The sequence below is a fragment of the Chlorella variabilis genome (genome assembly GCF_000147415.1).
Source record: "Chlorella variabilis unplaced genomic scaffold CHLNCscaffold_5, whole genome shotgun sequence".
NCBI classification, from domain to species: domain Eukaryota; kingdom Viridiplantae; phylum Chlorophyta; class Trebouxiophyceae; order Chlorellales; family Chlorellaceae; genus Chlorella; species Chlorella variabilis.
The window spans coordinates 203657-218965 of record NW_005435083.1 but is presented as its reverse complement, the minus strand read 5'-3'; the positions used below and the strand labels follow the sequence as shown (position 1 = coordinate 218965).

The following is a 15309-nucleotide window of genomic DNA, read 5'->3' as shown; positions in this document are numbered from 1 at the left end:
AGGCAGGGGACCAGGTAGGTTGCGGCGGCCTATCCCAGGAGGCGTGCGAGGGCGGGCAGCCAGGCAGCAAAAGCGGGCACGAAGGCAGCAGCTGATCCCCAGGCGGGAGCGGGCGGGGCCAGAGGCCAGAGCAAGCGCCCCCGGTCCTGCCCCGGGCGCGCGGGCCCTCACTGGGTGGCGGCTGGTAGGTGATGGCGGCGGAGGCCTCGGCATTGAGCGCGCCCGCGTCGTCGCTGGCGGCGCCGGCGGGGATGGTGATGGACAGTTCGACGTCGTCGTCGCGCGTGGCCACAAAGCCCAGCACATACAGCAGCCCCTCAGACTGCTGGTACACGACGTCCACCCTGCAGGGCGGCCGCTGGGGCGGCGGGGCGCGGCCGGCGACGGTCGGCAGCGCAGGGCGGGGAACGCATGCGATGGCGCGCTCCCCGAGACAGCAGCGCCGGGCATGGGCCGCCGTACGGCAAACGGCAGCGCCTGCCTCCCTTCCCCGCCCGCCCAGCAGTCTACCGCACACACGCTGCTTGTGGCCGCCTGGCCGCGCTGCCTGCGCCTGCGGCGCACCTGTACACTCCCGACACGCGGAACAGCGACAGCGGGTTGGGCTGCTCCAGCGCGCGCCCAAAGTCCACCGTCCACAGCGGCAGCGCCGAGTGGGTGGTGGGCCCCGGCTGGTCGCATGTGATGGCCACCTGCAGGTGATGAGAGCGGCGGCAGGCACAAGCGGTGAGGACTGCAAGGGGAGCGGGGGCTGGGCAGAGGGGGCAGAGGGGCACACACGTGTGGCGACATGCCGCCGCCCCGCCCGCCCGCCCGCAACCCCAACCCCGTTCAGCTCTCCGCGCGCTCCCTCGGCACGCTGAACTTACCTCAAAAGTGGCCGCCTCGCTGCTCTGGGTGCTCTGGGTGCTGTTCTGCTCGAAGAGCTTGCGCTTGTTGTTCTGGTAGTCTGGTGAGCCCAGCTCCCCAGCCGGTATCGCCACTGACGCCACGGCAACCGCAGGACTCGCGCAGAGCGCCAGCACCAGCAGCAGGGGCGCCAACTGGGGATGCCACGGCATGGAGTCTCAGCTTGGGGGCGCGCCTAGGCCACTCATGTTTATGCCCGTGCGGGCAGCAAAAGGGCGGGGGCTGCGGAAAATGCTGGCGCCCGGAGGAGGCCGCTTTGCTCAGCGTTCACTGCAAGGCGAGTTCACGAACTCAATTGCCACCCAAAACAGTTGAAAGTGCTTGCAAGAAAGATTTGACCGGGCGCAGGCACATGAGCGGTCTACCTGCACAGCCTGCCCAGGCCAGCGCGGGCACCCGCCTAGGAAGCTGCCCGGTTCAGGTGGTATCGAGCACTCAACCGCCCACCTCTGTGCAGCATAGGTCACCTGCTGGCTTGTGGGTCAGGGTGGCAGGGTGCTGGCGGCCAGAGACAGCGGCCGATGGCAGGCGCCAACGGGGCGCCAGCAACCCTGCCGCCGCTTTGGGCGCTGCGGAGCCTCGATCGCCGGTCCTCGTTTGTGGAAAGCTTGACAGGTGGCCCCAATCCCAAAATGGCCTCCCAGAACACGGCACTGAAGGAGTTGCTCCTCGGCTCGGGCTCCGGCCAGCTGAACCTGTCGGCGGTGAGTTCCCTTCACATGCACAGATGTCATATGAATTGCCCTTCTGGATGCAGTCGCCACCGACGTGCTCGATCAACTTGTGCGCCGAGCTATGCGCGGGGAGGCGCCTTCTGCGGCAGGACGGGCTTGGATGGGTTGCCCCTGCCTGTCATGCACGTCCGAAGCTGTTCCGGTGAGCGTCACTGACGGCCGCTCCCGCCGCCGCACCTGTGCAGGTCCGAGCCCGTGCCGAGGAGTTGAAGCGCTCACTAGACCAGATCATCCAAGGCCTCCAGTTTGCGGCAGACAGGGTGCAGTGGTGCGTGGGCAGCCCTGGCTGCCGCCGTGCTCTCTAGCGTTGCTCGGCAGGAGCCGGCTGGCGTGTGTATGGGCTCACGCCTGGCCGCCGGATGCTCCCTTCAAACGTCTTGCCACACGCCGCCTGCCGTGTGCAGGCCTGACGTGCTGGACCGCTTTGCCGTGATCAACGTGCAGTACCAGCACCTGCTGGACGCGCTGCGCCCGCTGCTGCGCCAGTTTGCCGCCTACCCGCGCTCCGTCAACCAGGTGGGTGTGTGGTGGCAGCCCCACCCCTCCCCTCCCGCTGCGCCTGCCGTCCTGCCCTTGCACCCCTGCTCAGCCGCCTGCCTGCCCGCCCCGTGCCCGCAGACCAACGCCCCCATCCTGCCCATCATGCTGGCCACCAAGCTGCTGCCGGAGATGGAGGGGGAGGAGGCGGAGCTGCTGCAGGAGCTGGAGGCGGAGCGGCGGCGGCGGGGCGGGGAGGGCCAGGCGGCGGCGGCGGCGCAGCTGTCCATGGCGGAGCAGTTTGCGTGGGTGCAGGACCAGGAGCAGCAGCTGAACCACCTGATCGACCAGCTGGCGCGGGAGGAGGGCAGCCCGCTGGGCGAGAGGCGCCGCAAGGAGGTGCAGGCGGCGGCGGCCAAGGCGGCGGCGGCGACGGCGGCGCCCGCCACGCGCCCGCCTGCGCCGGCGGCGCGGCAGCCGCAGCAAGGGGGGCCACCCAGGGGGCCGGGGGCGCCAGACCCGCTGTTGGCGGCGGTCACTTTTGGCACCGGGCTCAGCTGACCGCCTGGACTGGCTGCCTTCAAGGGGGTGCCACTTTTCACTCCACTTTTCCTCGTGTTAAACAAATGCGACAGAACAGGCGGCACGTGGCGACAGGCAGGCTGCTCACAACGGCGGTGCCGACTCCTGCTGCCCGCCAGCCGCCGTGGCGGGGCCGGCGTCGGCGCCGGGCTTCTGCAGGGTCCAGAAGGCGCAGCGGTAGGTTGAGGCCTGCATCATGGAGCTGGCAGGCAGGCAGGCAGGCAGGCGGGGGCCAACAAGGCAGGTGTGGGCCCGCACTGCTTCCCAGGCCGCCTGTGTAGCAACAGCCAGCCGGCCGGCCGGCTGGGGCAGCACGCGCATGCGGAGCGGGAGCGCCTGCCGCCGCTTCTACCACCACCACCACCGCGTCGGCCACCCACCACCCACCCACCGCGGGTTGGCCAGAAAGCCGGCCTCCACCATCTCCTCCCGCACCAGGCGGAAGCCGAGCGCCAGCGCCGCCGCCTTGACCTCCTCCAGGCTCAGCTCCACCGACAGCTGCTCCCCGCCCAGGTAGCTGCGCGCATCCGCCCAGTGGTACAGCAGGGGGCCCAGGCTGACCAGGTAGCCACCGGGCTGCGGGGCGGGGGCCAAACACGCCGCGCGGCGGGGCGGGGCGTGAGGAGGGGCAGCCGCCCACCGCTGCGAGGTGGCACCTCAGGGGAGCCTGCCAGCCCTGCCTGCGCCCGCCCCCCACCCACCCTCAGCGTGTGCCAGATGACCTCCAGATACTCCAGCACGTTGTGGCTGCGGGGGCAAGGGGGGCGGGGGGTGGGTACAGGGCACGGGGAAGTCGGGAGCTGGGCAGCAGGGCGGCGTGCTTGTGCCATGCACGCGCCCCCTCCGCCCAGCGCTGTGTCCCCGCCCGCTTGCGGCGCCATCGCACGCGCACAGGGCAGCAGCGGCGGCGCCGCACTCACGCTGTGTCCAGGAAGAAGCAGGCGGCCACGGCGTCAAAGGCGGCGGCGTACTCGGGCTGGCGGTACACCTCCCCAAAGTCGCCCGCAGACATGCTGAGCAGGCCCGGACCTGCTGGGGGGTGGGGGCAGGGGACGGGACAGGGGCCGGCAGCTGAGCTACAGCTGCCGAAGCGCACCGAGCGCAAGCCGGTTGGCGCCTGGGGGCTGTGGAGCGGTGGTACGGGCGCCGCACCTGGCACCAGCGCCGCGGGGTGCACATCGGGCACCTGCACGCCGCGCAGCTGGTCGTCTGTGCTGAGCTGGTTGCAGCTGTTGTGGCACCAGGGGTGGATCGTCCACTGCGGGGAGGAGGGCATGACGCAAGGGGAGTGAGGCCGGTTGGTGCGGGCTGGGAGGAGGGAGAGGGCAGCAGGTGCATTGGCTCCCAGCTGAGCAGCCAACCAGCGGCGGCGGCAGCGCCGGCGAACAGCGGCATCCCCGCCTGAAGCTCCCGTTCCACGCCGTTGAGCAGGTAGGCGCTGGTGAGCAGCATGAAGTAGGAGAACTCGTTGCCCTGCGCCTGGAAGCCCTGCACGGCAGCAGGGCGGGCGGGGCGGCCAGGGGCGGGGCAGCATGGGTGGGGAGGCCTGGGGGGAAGGTGGGCACCTTGCTGCAACCCTGCCCTCCTCGCTACCACCACCACCACCACCATCACCACCACGCTACCACCACCACCACATGACCACCACCGCACCCACCATGTCGACCACCTCTAGGCACAGCCGCGCCAGCCCCGCCCCCGGCACCAGCACGCTGGGCGGCTCGGCCGCGCCGGCCGGCCACCCGGCAAACAGGCGGCGCAGCTCGCGCAGGATGCGGCCGTATGACTGCGCCCGCTCAGCCGCACCCTCCTCCGACCAGTCGCGCGCGATGTTCTTCAGCACGTACCTGCGGGGAGGGGAGCGGGCAGGCGCGGCACGAGGGGCGGGCGGCGGCAGCGGTGGGGCCGCCAGCAGCGTCTCTGCTGGTGGCGATGCCGGCGGCGGTGGAGGCCAGGTTGGGTGGCCAGGGTGAGCGGCGGTGCTGGAGCATGCCGACCCCACCCGCATGCGCACTCACCTCGCCTTGTCGAGGTCATGTGGCGCCACGGTGCCACCCACCGCCGCCTCGTACTCGTCGGCGGCGGCGCTGGCGGGCGCCAGGTGCGGCGGCGCCAGCCCCTCCTCGCCGTCCTCCACAAACATGGACAGCATGGCGTTGATGAACAGCTGGTTGCGGTAGATGCACTGACGTGCAGCCGCAATCTGCAGCGGCGGCGGCACGGCAGCAGCCGGGCGGCGGCGTCATCTTGCTGCGGGGTTGGTGGAAATGATGCCTTGATCATCCAAACATTGGAGCCGCGACCGCATCACCTTTTCAGGCAGCCGCGGCACCAGCGCCCTGTGCTGCGGGCTCAGCAGGCTCAGGTTGCGCTCCCAGCGCGCTACCTCAGGCTCCACGCCCGAGCGGTAGTGGCGCAGCGCATGTGCCACCCGGCCCAGGGCCTGGCGCTCCTCCTGATCAGCATCCATCTGCTTGTCGGCGTCGTTTGGGGGCATTGTCGGAAAAAGCTCCTCCAAGCAGCTGTGAGAGTGTGAGACTGATCGGAGGACCCAAGGCGTCCCGCAAGCTCCGAGCACCTGCCAGGAGGCGAGGGGCGCATGCAATATCAAGCCAGAAGCTCTAAGGCGCCCTGGCCAATCTTAGTGAGCTGGCCACCTTCCTCCTTCTTGCAGAGGCCTGTCGTTTGAGAAGCCAATGCACAAATTGCGCCAGACAGACTGCTGGCCTGCACCACTGTGAATTGTTTTCCGCTGCGGTAGGGCCTCAGCTGGCCACCTCCGACACAGTCACTGGCCTGCATACTGCAGGCAGGTGCCAGCCTTTCTGCATGCATGATGCGAGATTGCGGGCCGTCTGCCGCCGCTGCCACCTGCCGCCGCTGCTGCCTGCCGCCACTCGAGCGCCGCCGCCGCCCCTCTTCCCGCAGGCGTTGGATTAGGCAGCCTCGTATGGGCGCCTGGTTTTCCGGCCCGTACCACTTTGCACACGATGCATGGCAGGAGCTGACGGGGCATCCCTTTCGGGACGACGTGAGTGTGTGCACGCTGTTGCAGCATTGTGCCCCCGACCTCTCCTCACGCCTTGTGCACGCTTGCTGCTCGTGCGTGGCGCTGTTGCAGCCATTCACCGAGGCGGACTGGCAAGCGCACATCACCTGGCGCCGCTACATACCGGAGCCCTCGGTGAGTGGCGTGGCAGGCAAGCAGCTTTGGGGGAGAGAGTGGAAAGGGGATTGGTTTGCCTGCCCGCATGCACCGCCCGCTGCTGGTGCTGCTGCAGGTGTCTGGCATCGTCATCATCTCGCTGGCGCCGATATGGGGTTGGAGCGTGTTTGTCTCGGCTCTGGTTGGCCTGTATGCGACATATGCGGAGGTAGGACGGCCTCCCTTTTCGTCGGGTCGGTGAGCAGCCTCTGTGGTGCCCCCCGGCCACTCACGCCATGGCTGCCTGCTGCCTGCCTTCCCTGGTGCAGCCGGCGGGGTGGCCCAATTTGACCGGGCACTCTTCGCTGCTGACGCTGTTCACCCTGACCTCGTAAGCATGGCAGACACGCTGCCTGCCTGCATGGTGTTGGTGGCAGTCCAGCAGGAGAGCAGGGGTCGGTGTCTGGCACCCACCACGCTCCCCTGCACCACCTTCCCTCAGGTTTGCCCTGTCCCTGCTGATGCTGTTCAAGACCACCACCAGCTACAGCCGTTGGTGGGAGGCCCGCACGCTGTGGGGCAGCGGCTACATCACCGTGCGGTCCGTGCTGCGCCTGTGCCTCTCGTTTGTCGGCCGCAGCCGGCCGCAGCTTGTGCCGGCCCTCTACCGCTGGACCGCCGCCGTGCTGCCAGCGCTGGCCGCACACCTGCGCGGCAAGGAGCACTATTTCGACGATCACCTGACATCGGTGCTGCACCCGGCAGAGCTGCAGTGGCTGAAGGCTCGCGCCGGGCAGGGCATCCCGCCCATCGCGGCGCTGCAAGTGCTGTCGCGCCTGCTCGACCGTGCGGGGCTGCATGCCATGGAGCGGCAGCAGGTTGAGGGCCTGCTGAGCCAGCTGGACGTTGTCATTGGCGGCTGCGAGCGCATACGTGCCCAGCCCATCCCCTACGCTTGGAACAGGTGCGTTGCCCCAGCTTGCTCCTGGTGGCTGGCTGGCCCGGTGCGTGGGAGCCCAAACATCTGGATGGTTTTTTTTTACGTTTTCATTTCGAATGTAGTTCTATGTGTTTGCAGGCATACCCATCGCTTTATTTTATGTTACATAACTTTCTTACCCTTTGCCCTCTGGTCGTTGTACCACTGGGCTACGCTGCCCATCATGGCCATCTTCTCCTTCCTGCTGGCTGGCGTGGAGAACGTCGGTGAGCGGCGGGAGTGGCGCAGGAGGGGCAGCCCAGTTTGGAGCTTTTCAACGCAATGCCAACCATGCGCCCACCATCTTTCCTGCGCTCCGCTCAACCGCCGCCTGCAGGCGTGCAGATCGAGGAGCCCAACCGCGTGCTGCCCCTCAACCACATCTGCAGCGGCACGTGCCGCGCGCTGCGGCTGATGGTGCAGGACCGCCGGCCCTCCGCCGACATGGCCAGCTTTGCCGCCGGCGTCGCCAGCACGCACTTCTCCCCAGACCTGGCGGTGGACCTGGCGCCGCCCATCCAGCGGGCGGAGGCCAAGGAAAGGCTGGAGGTGCGGCCGGGCGCGGCGCCGGGCGCCAGCAGCGACTCCGGCGACAGCTGGGGGTATGCCAGCGATGCGGATGTGCAGCCGCGGCGCAGCAGACGAGGCGGCAGCCGGGGAGACGGCCACCGCGCAACCGCCTCGCAAGAGGCGACGATCGAGCTGGCGCTGCCGGGCGGTGCCACCCAGCGGCGGCCGCCAAGCGCCACCGCTGTGGGCACCCCTGCCATCCACGACGCCACAGGGCAATCACAGCCGTGATTGCCCTGTGGCGCTCAGCATCTGAACCACCCCGTTTCATTCTGCACTGCACCGCAGCCCTCGGTAACATTGCTTGCCTGCCCCGCTTCGTTACACGGAGCTGGATGGCGGGAAGGCGTGTCGGGGCAGGCCCCCACACACCCCACCACGCACCACTGCCAAGGGGCACGCCAAGGGCGTGGCAGCCAGTTGCTGGTCCTGGGCGCCAGCTTTGGGGTGGGTACCTCGGCGCCTAGGGCGGCGGGTCGCTGGGCGCCGAGGTGTCCTCCGCCTCCATGAACGCATACCTGCAGGGCAGCACAGCACGCTCGCAGCTGCCGTGAGTGCCAGCCTGTGCTGGGCGGACGCGGCATGCGCGGCACACGCGGCGCACTCGAACAAGAAGTCGGGGCGGGAGACGCGCGGGCACCAGCCGCTGTACACCGGCTGCAGGCTGGTGGCGGGGGTCACGTTGTGCCTGCGGCGGCGAGGCGCGGGGCCGGGCATCAGGCGCGCATCGGCCGGCGCACGAGCGCGGGGCAGCATGCACGGTTCAGAGCCCGGTACGCGCCGGCGCGTGGGTGGTGATGCTGGCACAGCGCTCACAGCAGGGCGTCAAAGTACACCAGCGGCCCCTGCTCATGCATCTCCGTCACCACCCGCGGCTGGCTCTGCCGCGCAAACCAGGCGTTGAACTGCAGCCGGGCAGCGCGGCAGCGAGGCCGCATGGGAGGGGTGAGCTCATGCGTGGACTCGGCGTTGCTCCCCCCTGGCCCCCACCCCATTAGCCCAGCCCACACCGGCCTGCTGCGCGCAGCGGCGGGCAGCGCGACCACGGCGCGGCCGCCTGCCTGCGTGTGGAAGCGCCAGCCCTGCCTCTTGAGCGCGTTGGCCCCAAACAGCTGCTGCCGGCTGTTCTGCTGGAAGTAGAAGTTGAAGAGCGAGGTCTCGGCGCTCAGCTTGCGCCACGTCTCCTCCCGCCGCAGGCTGGGGTGCACCTGCGGGCGGGCGCCAGGGGCGGCGGGGGAGGGGGCAGGGCCCGGCTCGAGGGGGGCAGGCCCGGCAGCTTTGCTAGCTTGCCTGCGTGCGCACACAGGCAGGGCTGCACAGCAGCGCAATGCAACCGTGAGACCGGCCTGGGTGCTGCCTGGCATGCGCACCATGTTGGGGAAGGAGGCGGGGGTGAGGACGGGGCGCTGCGCCGGGGCGGCGTCCCCCGCGCTGCTCACGGTGCCGCCTGGCAGCGCCCAGTCGGCGTCGCCCGCCTGAGGCCTGCACCACGGCGGCGGCAGGCATGGGCTGGAGGAGGTCGGGCTGGAGCCGGCAATGGAGGGGCTCAGGCCCTGGGACCCTAAAATGTCTCTTGCGCTGGCAGGCGGGCAGCAGGTGCGGCAGCAGCGGCGCCTTTCTTTCCACCTGTGCCCGACAGAGGCCTCCAGAGCCTGCAGGTCTGCCAGCGTGGGCACCCAGGGCAGCTGCGAGGTGCGGTGGGGGGCTGCCTCGCCGCCGCCGCCGCCGCCCTCGCCCCGCTGCGCCCCGGCGGCCGGCGCCAGGCCGCCCAGGTCGGCGCCTGCGGCAGCCGGGAGGCCAGCAGGCAGGCAGGGCGATGGGAGGCGGCGTGACCTCGCCAGCATGCCCCCAGGCAGGTCCCCAGCTGCCCACCGCCTCCCCTGCCCTGCCCAGCCCCGCACCATCCGCCGCCAGGCTCAGCACAGACTCAGCCCCCGTCTGCAGGTGGTTAAAGGAGAGAATGGTGGGTATGCGGCCCACAGCGCCGCCGCCGCCGCCGCCGCCGCGCCGCGGGGTGCCCTCGGCGGGCGCAGCTGCCGGGCCGTCGGCGCCCAGCTGCCGCCCCTCCGCCTCGCTGCCGCCGCCGCTGCCGCCGCTGTGCACGCTGCGGGGCGAGGCGTCGCCCGCGGCGGCGCCGGCGGCGGGGCCGGGGGAGGCTGCCGCTGCTGGCTCCACGCTGCGCAGGGGGCACAGGCGGCAGGCACCAGCGCGTGTCAGCACTTGCAAGATTGGCACCACCCGGCAGGAGAGCGCCGCACTGTTCCGTTGATGGATGGATGGCCAGGGCCGGTGCAGGGCATGTAGTGCAGGCATGGGGGGCTGCCCGCCTGCTGCCACATGCAGGCCCCACCCCACCCCACCCCACCCAAACCGCACCCGGCGCCTGCCGCCAGCCCGGCCGCGTCGCCGCCCAGCTCCCGCGCCGCCGCAAAGGGGCTACCCGCAGCGCTGATTCCGCGGGCCAGGGCTGCAAAGGGGGAGTGGCCGTTGAGGGAGGGAGCAGACGCCAGGGACACGGGCGGCAGGCTGGGGGGGACCCCCAGCACGTGCAGCGCGGGCGGCGGCGCCGCCGGCAGCAGTGGCGGCCGCGCCGGCGAGCCCGGCGCCGCTGCGAGCTGCGCAAGCATGAGCTGCGCCTGCTGCTGCGCCAGCTGCTGCGCCAGCTGCTCCGCCCGCTGCGCCTCCGCCGCCGCCAGCATCTGTTCGTTGAACGCGCCCATGCGGGCGGCAGAGGCGGGGACAGCGGGGCGGCGTCCTGCTGCTGCGCCTGCTGCGCCTGCTCCGGCTGCAACAGCTTCTCGGGAGCCGCAGGCGCGGCGCCGGGCGATGCCTCCTGTACCGCGGCCGGCGGTGTGGCGGCCGGCGGAGAGGTGCGGCCGGGGCTGGCGGGTGCCTGGCCTGCCGGGCCTGGCGGTGTGGCTGTCTCCGCCGCGCCCGCTGCCGCCTTGTGGAGGCCGGGAGGGGAGCCCACGCCGGTGCGGGGGCGCTGAGGGGCGGCTGGGGTGGCAGCGGCGCCCGCCTGCGGGGCAGGTGAGGGGTCGGGGTGGGTGGTGGCGCTTCCAAGTGTGTGCATCACATCCACACCACCCCAGAAGGGAGCTGCACTTCTGCGTGATTGAGGCATGTGTGGAGGGGCTAAGCAGGGCTGCACAACCCACCTCTGCTGCGGGCGCAGGCGTGTCGGGCCCCCCCGCCCCCCCCGCCTTGGTGGGCGATGCAGCCTTGCTCAAGCTGGCAACAGCCGCTTCCTTAAATGAGGCCGCGCGGCCGGCGGAGGTGGGGGTGCCGGACGCAGCGGGAGAGGCCGGGGGCGGCGGCAGGCCTGGCGGGGGAGGCAGGGCGGGCTTGCCGCCACCCTTGTCCTTTCCGCCGCCGCCGTCGCCTGCGCGAGGCAGGGCACGGCAGTTCTGGGGTCAAGGCTGGGTGCAGCAGGGCGCGCGGAGGAAGGCGAGGCGGTGCATGAGCCAGACACGGCCTCCTCTCCCTTGGCCCACCTCCTTTGCCCTTGCCGCCACCCTTGCCCTTGCCGCGCTTGCTCTTGCCGCCCTCCGGCGGCGCTTCCGCGGCCTCGCCCTCCCCCTCTGCACCGGCAAGGCCGTCAAACGGTGCACCGCGGTGGAGGCTTGCTTGTCCTTCCCACCCGGCCTCAAGCCAGCAAGCAAGGGCGTGCCGCTCTGTAAGGCGCCGCCCCAGGCGAGGCTTGCCTGGCTTGGCCTTGCCGGGCGGGCGCGGCGTGTGCGCGCTGATCTTTCCAATCGAGTCGTCGATATCCTTGAGGGGCAGCGGCTCGTACATGCCGTCATCGTCCAACAAAAACTCTGCAGGGCAGCAGGCAGGGCAGCGCCGTGAAACAGTGACGGCAAGCTCCAGCTGCCGGTGCTGGCTTGCATGCAGGTGGAGGATGGCCCAGCGCCAGGCAATGCGCGGCATGGGGGCGGCCGGCCTGCTGGCAGGCCGCCCACCCCCTCGCGCCCCCGCTTGCCTGCCTCTGTGCTGCTGGCCAGGTAGTAGTCAATACCGTCCCTCAGCGCCCCCTCCACCTCCTCGGGAGTCACCTGGTCGTTCTCCAGCAGGCGCAGGCACTGGCGGCGGCGCGGGGGGGCGGGGGCGGGCAGCGGGGCGTGGCGGGGCGGGGCACGTGTTTGCCGCAAGGCGCAGGTGCCCCAGCGGCGCCTGCCCACCAGCCAGGCGCCTCCACCGCCATGCCCACCTGCTCCAGGCGGGTGATGTGGTCCTGGTGGCGCTGCATGAAGCCCTCCAGCTCCACAACCCTGAGCCAGCGGCGGCGGCGGCGGCGAGCACATGAGGCAGCCCAGGGCACAAGAGTCGGGGCATGGCGGCCGGGCCCAGCTGCACGCACCTGTGCGGCTTTGTCTTGCCCTTCTGCGGCTGCAGCGCCTCGATGTCCGCCTCAAACTGCTCCACCTGCAGCAGCGCAGGGCAGGGCAGGAGCAGGGACAGGCGCGCGTGAGTGGGCAAGCAGGGAAGCCCGAGGGCCGCGGCGCCCTCGCCTGCTTGCCCTCCCGCCTCCCCGTGCATGCCCAGCCGCCCGCAACGGCCCCACCACCGCCCCGTGGGGCCCCACCTGCGTCTCCAGCTGCGCCACGGTGTCGCTCAGCCAGTCTGCGGTCTTGACCTTGGCCACCATGAGGGGGTCAGTGGAGTCGCGCATCAGGCCCTCGCTGCTGAACTGCTTGATCTTCAGCTCCTTCTCCAGCGCACGGAAGCGCTCCTGGGGGGCATGGGGAGTGGGGCGCATAGGGAGGGGGGCGGGCGCAGGGGCAGAGGGCAGGGCAGGGGGCGAGGCAGCGGGTGGCGCGACGGGCCCAAGGGAAGCCCGGGGGCGTGCCGTGCGGGCGGGGTGGCGGTTGTGCGTGTGTGCGGCGCCGGCGCTCACCATCTCCCGCTCCACCGCCCGCCGCGCCTCCACCAGCCGCGTGTCGTCAGCCAGCGCGCCCGTCGCCGCCCAGGTGCGCACCTGGGGGGTGCGGGCAAGGCAGGCAGGCAGGCAGGCAGGCGAGCGCCTCAATCCAAGCAGCGGCTGGCACGGCAGGTGGGCGGCAGCCCGGGCAGGCCCACCAGCCCGCACCTGCTCCCGCAGGCGCTGCAGCTTCTTCAACTCCTTCTTCATGTCCTGCACAATCTTGTCGCGCTGGCTGGCGTCCTGCAAGGGCCGGCAGGAGCCCAGGCCTTCAGGCCTTCTAACAAGGTGACGCATGGCGTGCGGCGGCGGCAGCTGCCGCTCCGGGCCCCGCCCCGCCCCGCCCCGGCCCCCTGCGCACCTCGGTCTCCTCGACCTTGTCCCACAGCCCATCCCACTCCGCCACGCCCTCATTGATGCGCTTCAGCGTGGCCTCGATCTCTGCAAGGGGCACGGCAAGGGTGCCCAAGGTTGCCTGGGCCCTACACCCGCGCTGTGCAGCTCTGAGGCAGCTCCTCAGCAGCCTGAGCGCCCACCCGACTGCAGCTTGCGTGCTTTGGACATGACTGCTCGGCCGGGTCGACTGCGTGCTCAACCCAGCCTCCCACACTGGCCTGCCCGGCCCAGAAGCCTTGGAGGATGCGTGCAGGAGCTGCCAAATGAATGGATGGAAGGCAGCAGAGGAGGTGGGCCATCAGCACGCCCTGCTTTCTTGCCGGCACGGGAAGAAAGGGAGGAATTGCTTCAGGCTCCTCTGCTTCGTCTGATTGACCTTGGACATACAAAATGAACTGGAAGCATGCCACCATTGTCCTCATGGGACCTGCCAATATGGCAGTGATGTCCACAGCGCTGGACGCAGCCCTGCGGCGCTGGGACTGCTAGACACGGCGGCACCGAGCCGCCCCCGCATGCGCAGCAGCGACGCAGCAGCGCCTCCAAGGCACCGTTGCAGGCGGGCAGGCAGCGCGCCGCCAGTTGCCATCGTGAACCCGCCTGAGCTCCTATTGGCAAATGCGATCGCATAACATAAATGACTAAGCTCCTACCGTGCTGTAACAATGCTCTCCCCAAGGCAAAATCGTTGTGCGGCGTTGCAGGGTGTTGCAGGGTCGCGCCGCCGCCGCACCCAGCCCACCCGCGGCTCAGCTGAGCGGCAGCGGCTTGAAGGTGTACTGCACCCCCTTGTCCTTCTCCACCGCCTGCCCCGTGCCGCGCATGAGGTAGCGGGTGGTCAGCAGGCCCTCCACGCCCACCGGGCCGCGGGCGTGGATGCGCGCCGTGCTGATGCCCACCTGCACCAAGCGCACAGCGAGGGGCGGGCGAGCGTGAAACAGCCGGTGCCGCAGCGTGCAGGCTCTGCTTGCTTTGTGCGCGGCCCCAGCCAGGCGGGGCAGCCCAGGCAAGGGGGGCGCACCTCCGCCCCCAGGCCGAAGCGGTAGCCATCGCTGAAGCGGGTGCTGGCGTTGTGGAACACGCATGCGCTGTCCACCCGCCGCAGGAAGTCGTCAGCCGCCGCCTGGTCCTCTGCACAGGCAGCGCGTGTGGGGTGGGTGGGAGGCGAGTGCGGCGGCTGGGTTGGGGCGCAGGCAGCGGGGTGAGGCAGCAAGGCAACACGGGGCGCACGTGCCAGCAAACCGCCGGCCCAGCGCAGGCCGGCCCAGGCGCAGCCAGCCAGCCAGCCAGCCAGCCAGCCAGCCAGGCTGCCCCTGCGCCGCCGCCCACCCGTGACGATGCACTCTGTGTGCCCGCTGCCGTGGGTGTGGATGTGGTCGATCGCCTCTCCCAGCCCCCCCACTAGCTCCACCGTCACATCCAGGCTGCTGTACTCGTGCCGCACAGAGGGGGCGGGCGGCAGGCCCAGCGCCGCCGCAGCACGCTCGCCGCCGTGCACGGTCACGCCTGCAGTGGGAGCAGGCGCCGGCGCCGGCGGTGGGGCGCACGGTGGCGGAGGGGCGCTGCCGGCAGGCGCGGCAGCGTGCGGCAGCATGCGGGGCGCCGGCCCGGATGCAGCAGGCGGGGAGGCGGCGGCGCTCAGGCGGGAGGCGGCGGCGCGCCCACCCGCATCCTGCAGCGCCTTGACAAGCGAGTTGAGCTGCTCCCCCACCAGGCTGTCGTGCACCAAGATCTTCTCCACTGCAGGGCCACAGGGTGGGGCGGGATGGCGGGGTGAGGGCCCGAGATGTTGCGGGGACCAGGCACACCCCTCACGCAGGCCTGGCAGCGTGGCCCGCCCCTCCTTTCGACCCGCTCGCCAGCCCCATCCCCGCCCTCCCCACCCCACCCCCCACCCGCCCATCACCTGCGTTGCATGCCGCCGGGTAGTCCACCTTTGCGTCCAGGCAGACGCGGCGCGCCTTGGCGGGGTCTGCCGCCGTGTCGACGTAGATGTGGCAGATGCCGTCGGCGTGGCCCAGCACCGGTATCTTGGTGTGCGCCTGGATGTAACTGACCTGCGGCAGAGGCGCGCAGGGGGAAGGGGGAGGGGGAGGCGGGCCGGCGGGCATGGCAGACATTGGCGGCGGCGGCATAGGGGGCAGGTCGGCGTGCACGCCGCGCTCTCCTTGCAGCCCGGCCCCGGTCAGGCATCTGCCGCTCCCTCCTGTGCCCTTCTCCCTGCCCCTCTTCCTGCCCCTCTGCTGGCCCGCCCTGGACGCATCCCCCGCAGCACGCCCCTTCCCACCCTGCCCCCCTCCCATCCTGCCGCGCCCCGCCGCCACCCCGCAGCCCACCAGCTGGTTGGAGCCGCGGGGAATGACCAGGTCTATGACGTCGTGCAGCTTCAGCAGCTCGTCAATCTCGTGGCGGCTGGTCACCAGGCCGATCAGGTCCCGCCCCACGCCGGGCGCCACCTCCGCCACCGCGTCCACAATCAGCTGGTGCAGCAGGGCGTTGGAGCGGGTGGCCTCCTTGCCGCCCTGCACAGCGGCGCAGGCGGGGGCTGGGGGTGGGTGGGTGAGGGGCAGGGGCAGGCCCACCACTGTGCAGCGAA

The 15309-nt window shown here is 71.0% G+C and overlaps 6 protein-coding genes across 6 annotated transcripts in view; 2 read left to right on the top strand and 4 right to left on the bottom strand.

Annotated features, from left to right (window-relative positions):
• CHLNCDRAFT_142743 (hypothetical protein) overlaps positions 1-1061 on the bottom strand; it is a gene marked incomplete at both ends in the record, with an annotated part of 4502 nt that extends 3441 nt beyond the window's left edge. The window contains 3 exons of the mRNA XM_005849404.1: positions 172-344; positions 565-692; positions 870-1061. Of these exons, the coding sequence (XP_005849466.1) occupies positions 172-344; positions 565-692; positions 870-1061 (493 nt within the window). The remainder of the gene's footprint in view (positions 1-171; positions 345-564; positions 693-869) is intronic.
• A 480-nt stretch (positions 1062-1541) lies between these two features.
• Positions 1542-2681, top strand: CHLNCDRAFT_142742 (hypothetical protein; the record flags this gene model as incomplete). Its single annotated transcript, XM_005849674.1, has 4 exons — positions 1542-1613; positions 1829-1911; positions 2048-2159; positions 2262-2681. The coding sequence occupies 4 exons, from the start codon at positions 1542-1544 to the stop codon at positions 2679-2681; spliced, it is 687 nt and encodes a 228-aa protein (XP_005849736.1).
• A 105-nt stretch (positions 2682-2786) lies between these two features.
• On the bottom strand, positions 2787-5199 carry CHLNCDRAFT_142741 (hypothetical protein; the record flags this gene model as incomplete). The annotated part of the gene is made up of 9 exons (XM_005849403.1): positions 2787-2904; positions 3094-3278; positions 3404-3449; positions 3623-3731; positions 3855-3960; positions 4122-4190; positions 4360-4549; positions 4721-4905; positions 5014-5199. The coding sequence occupies 9 exons, from the start codon at positions 5197-5199 to the stop codon at positions 2787-2789; spliced, it is 1194 nt and encodes a 397-aa protein (XP_005849465.1).
• Positions 5200-6350: 1151 nt separating this feature from the next.
• On the top strand, positions 6351-7055 carry CHLNCDRAFT_11790 (hypothetical protein; the record flags this gene model as incomplete). Its single annotated transcript, XM_005849673.1, has 2 exons — positions 6351-6811; positions 6926-7055. Coding segments are annotated over 2 exons (591 nt in total), but the record flags the coding sequence as incomplete, so codon positions are not given.
• Positions 7056-7859: 804 nt separating this feature from the next.
• On the bottom strand, positions 7860-12881 carry CHLNCDRAFT_142739 (hypothetical protein; the record flags this gene model as incomplete). The annotated part of the gene is made up of 19 exons (XM_005849402.1): positions 7860-7914; positions 8001-8084; positions 8213-8301; positions 8407-8604; positions 8767-8878; positions 9023-9176; positions 9298-9572; positions 9773-10095; positions 10236-10415; positions 10555-10778; positions 10891-11214; positions 11415-11478; positions 11607-11667; positions 11757-11821; positions 11982-12128; positions 12294-12374; positions 12486-12560; positions 12679-12758; positions 12854-12881. The coding sequence occupies 19 exons, from the start codon at positions 12879-12881 to the stop codon at positions 7860-7862; spliced, it is 2619 nt and encodes an 872-aa protein (XP_005849464.1).
• Positions 12882-13330: 449 nt separating this feature from the next.
• The window catches only part of CHLNCDRAFT_30278 (hypothetical protein), a 2929-nt gene continuing 950 nt past the window's right edge, over positions 13331-15309 (bottom strand). Inside the window, exons 5-10 of the mRNA XM_005849401.1 lie at positions 15050-15237; positions 14620-14770; positions 14379-14453; positions 14043-14219; positions 13735-13844; positions 13331-13612 (exon numbers count right to left, since the gene is read on the bottom strand). Of these exons, the coding sequence (XP_005849463.1) occupies positions 13463-13612; positions 13735-13844; positions 14043-14219; positions 14379-14453; positions 14620-14770; positions 15050-15237 (851 nt within the window). The 3' untranslated portion in view covers positions 13331-13462. The remainder of the gene's footprint in view (positions 13613-13734; positions 13845-14042; positions 14220-14378; positions 14454-14619; positions 14771-15049; positions 15238-15309) is intronic.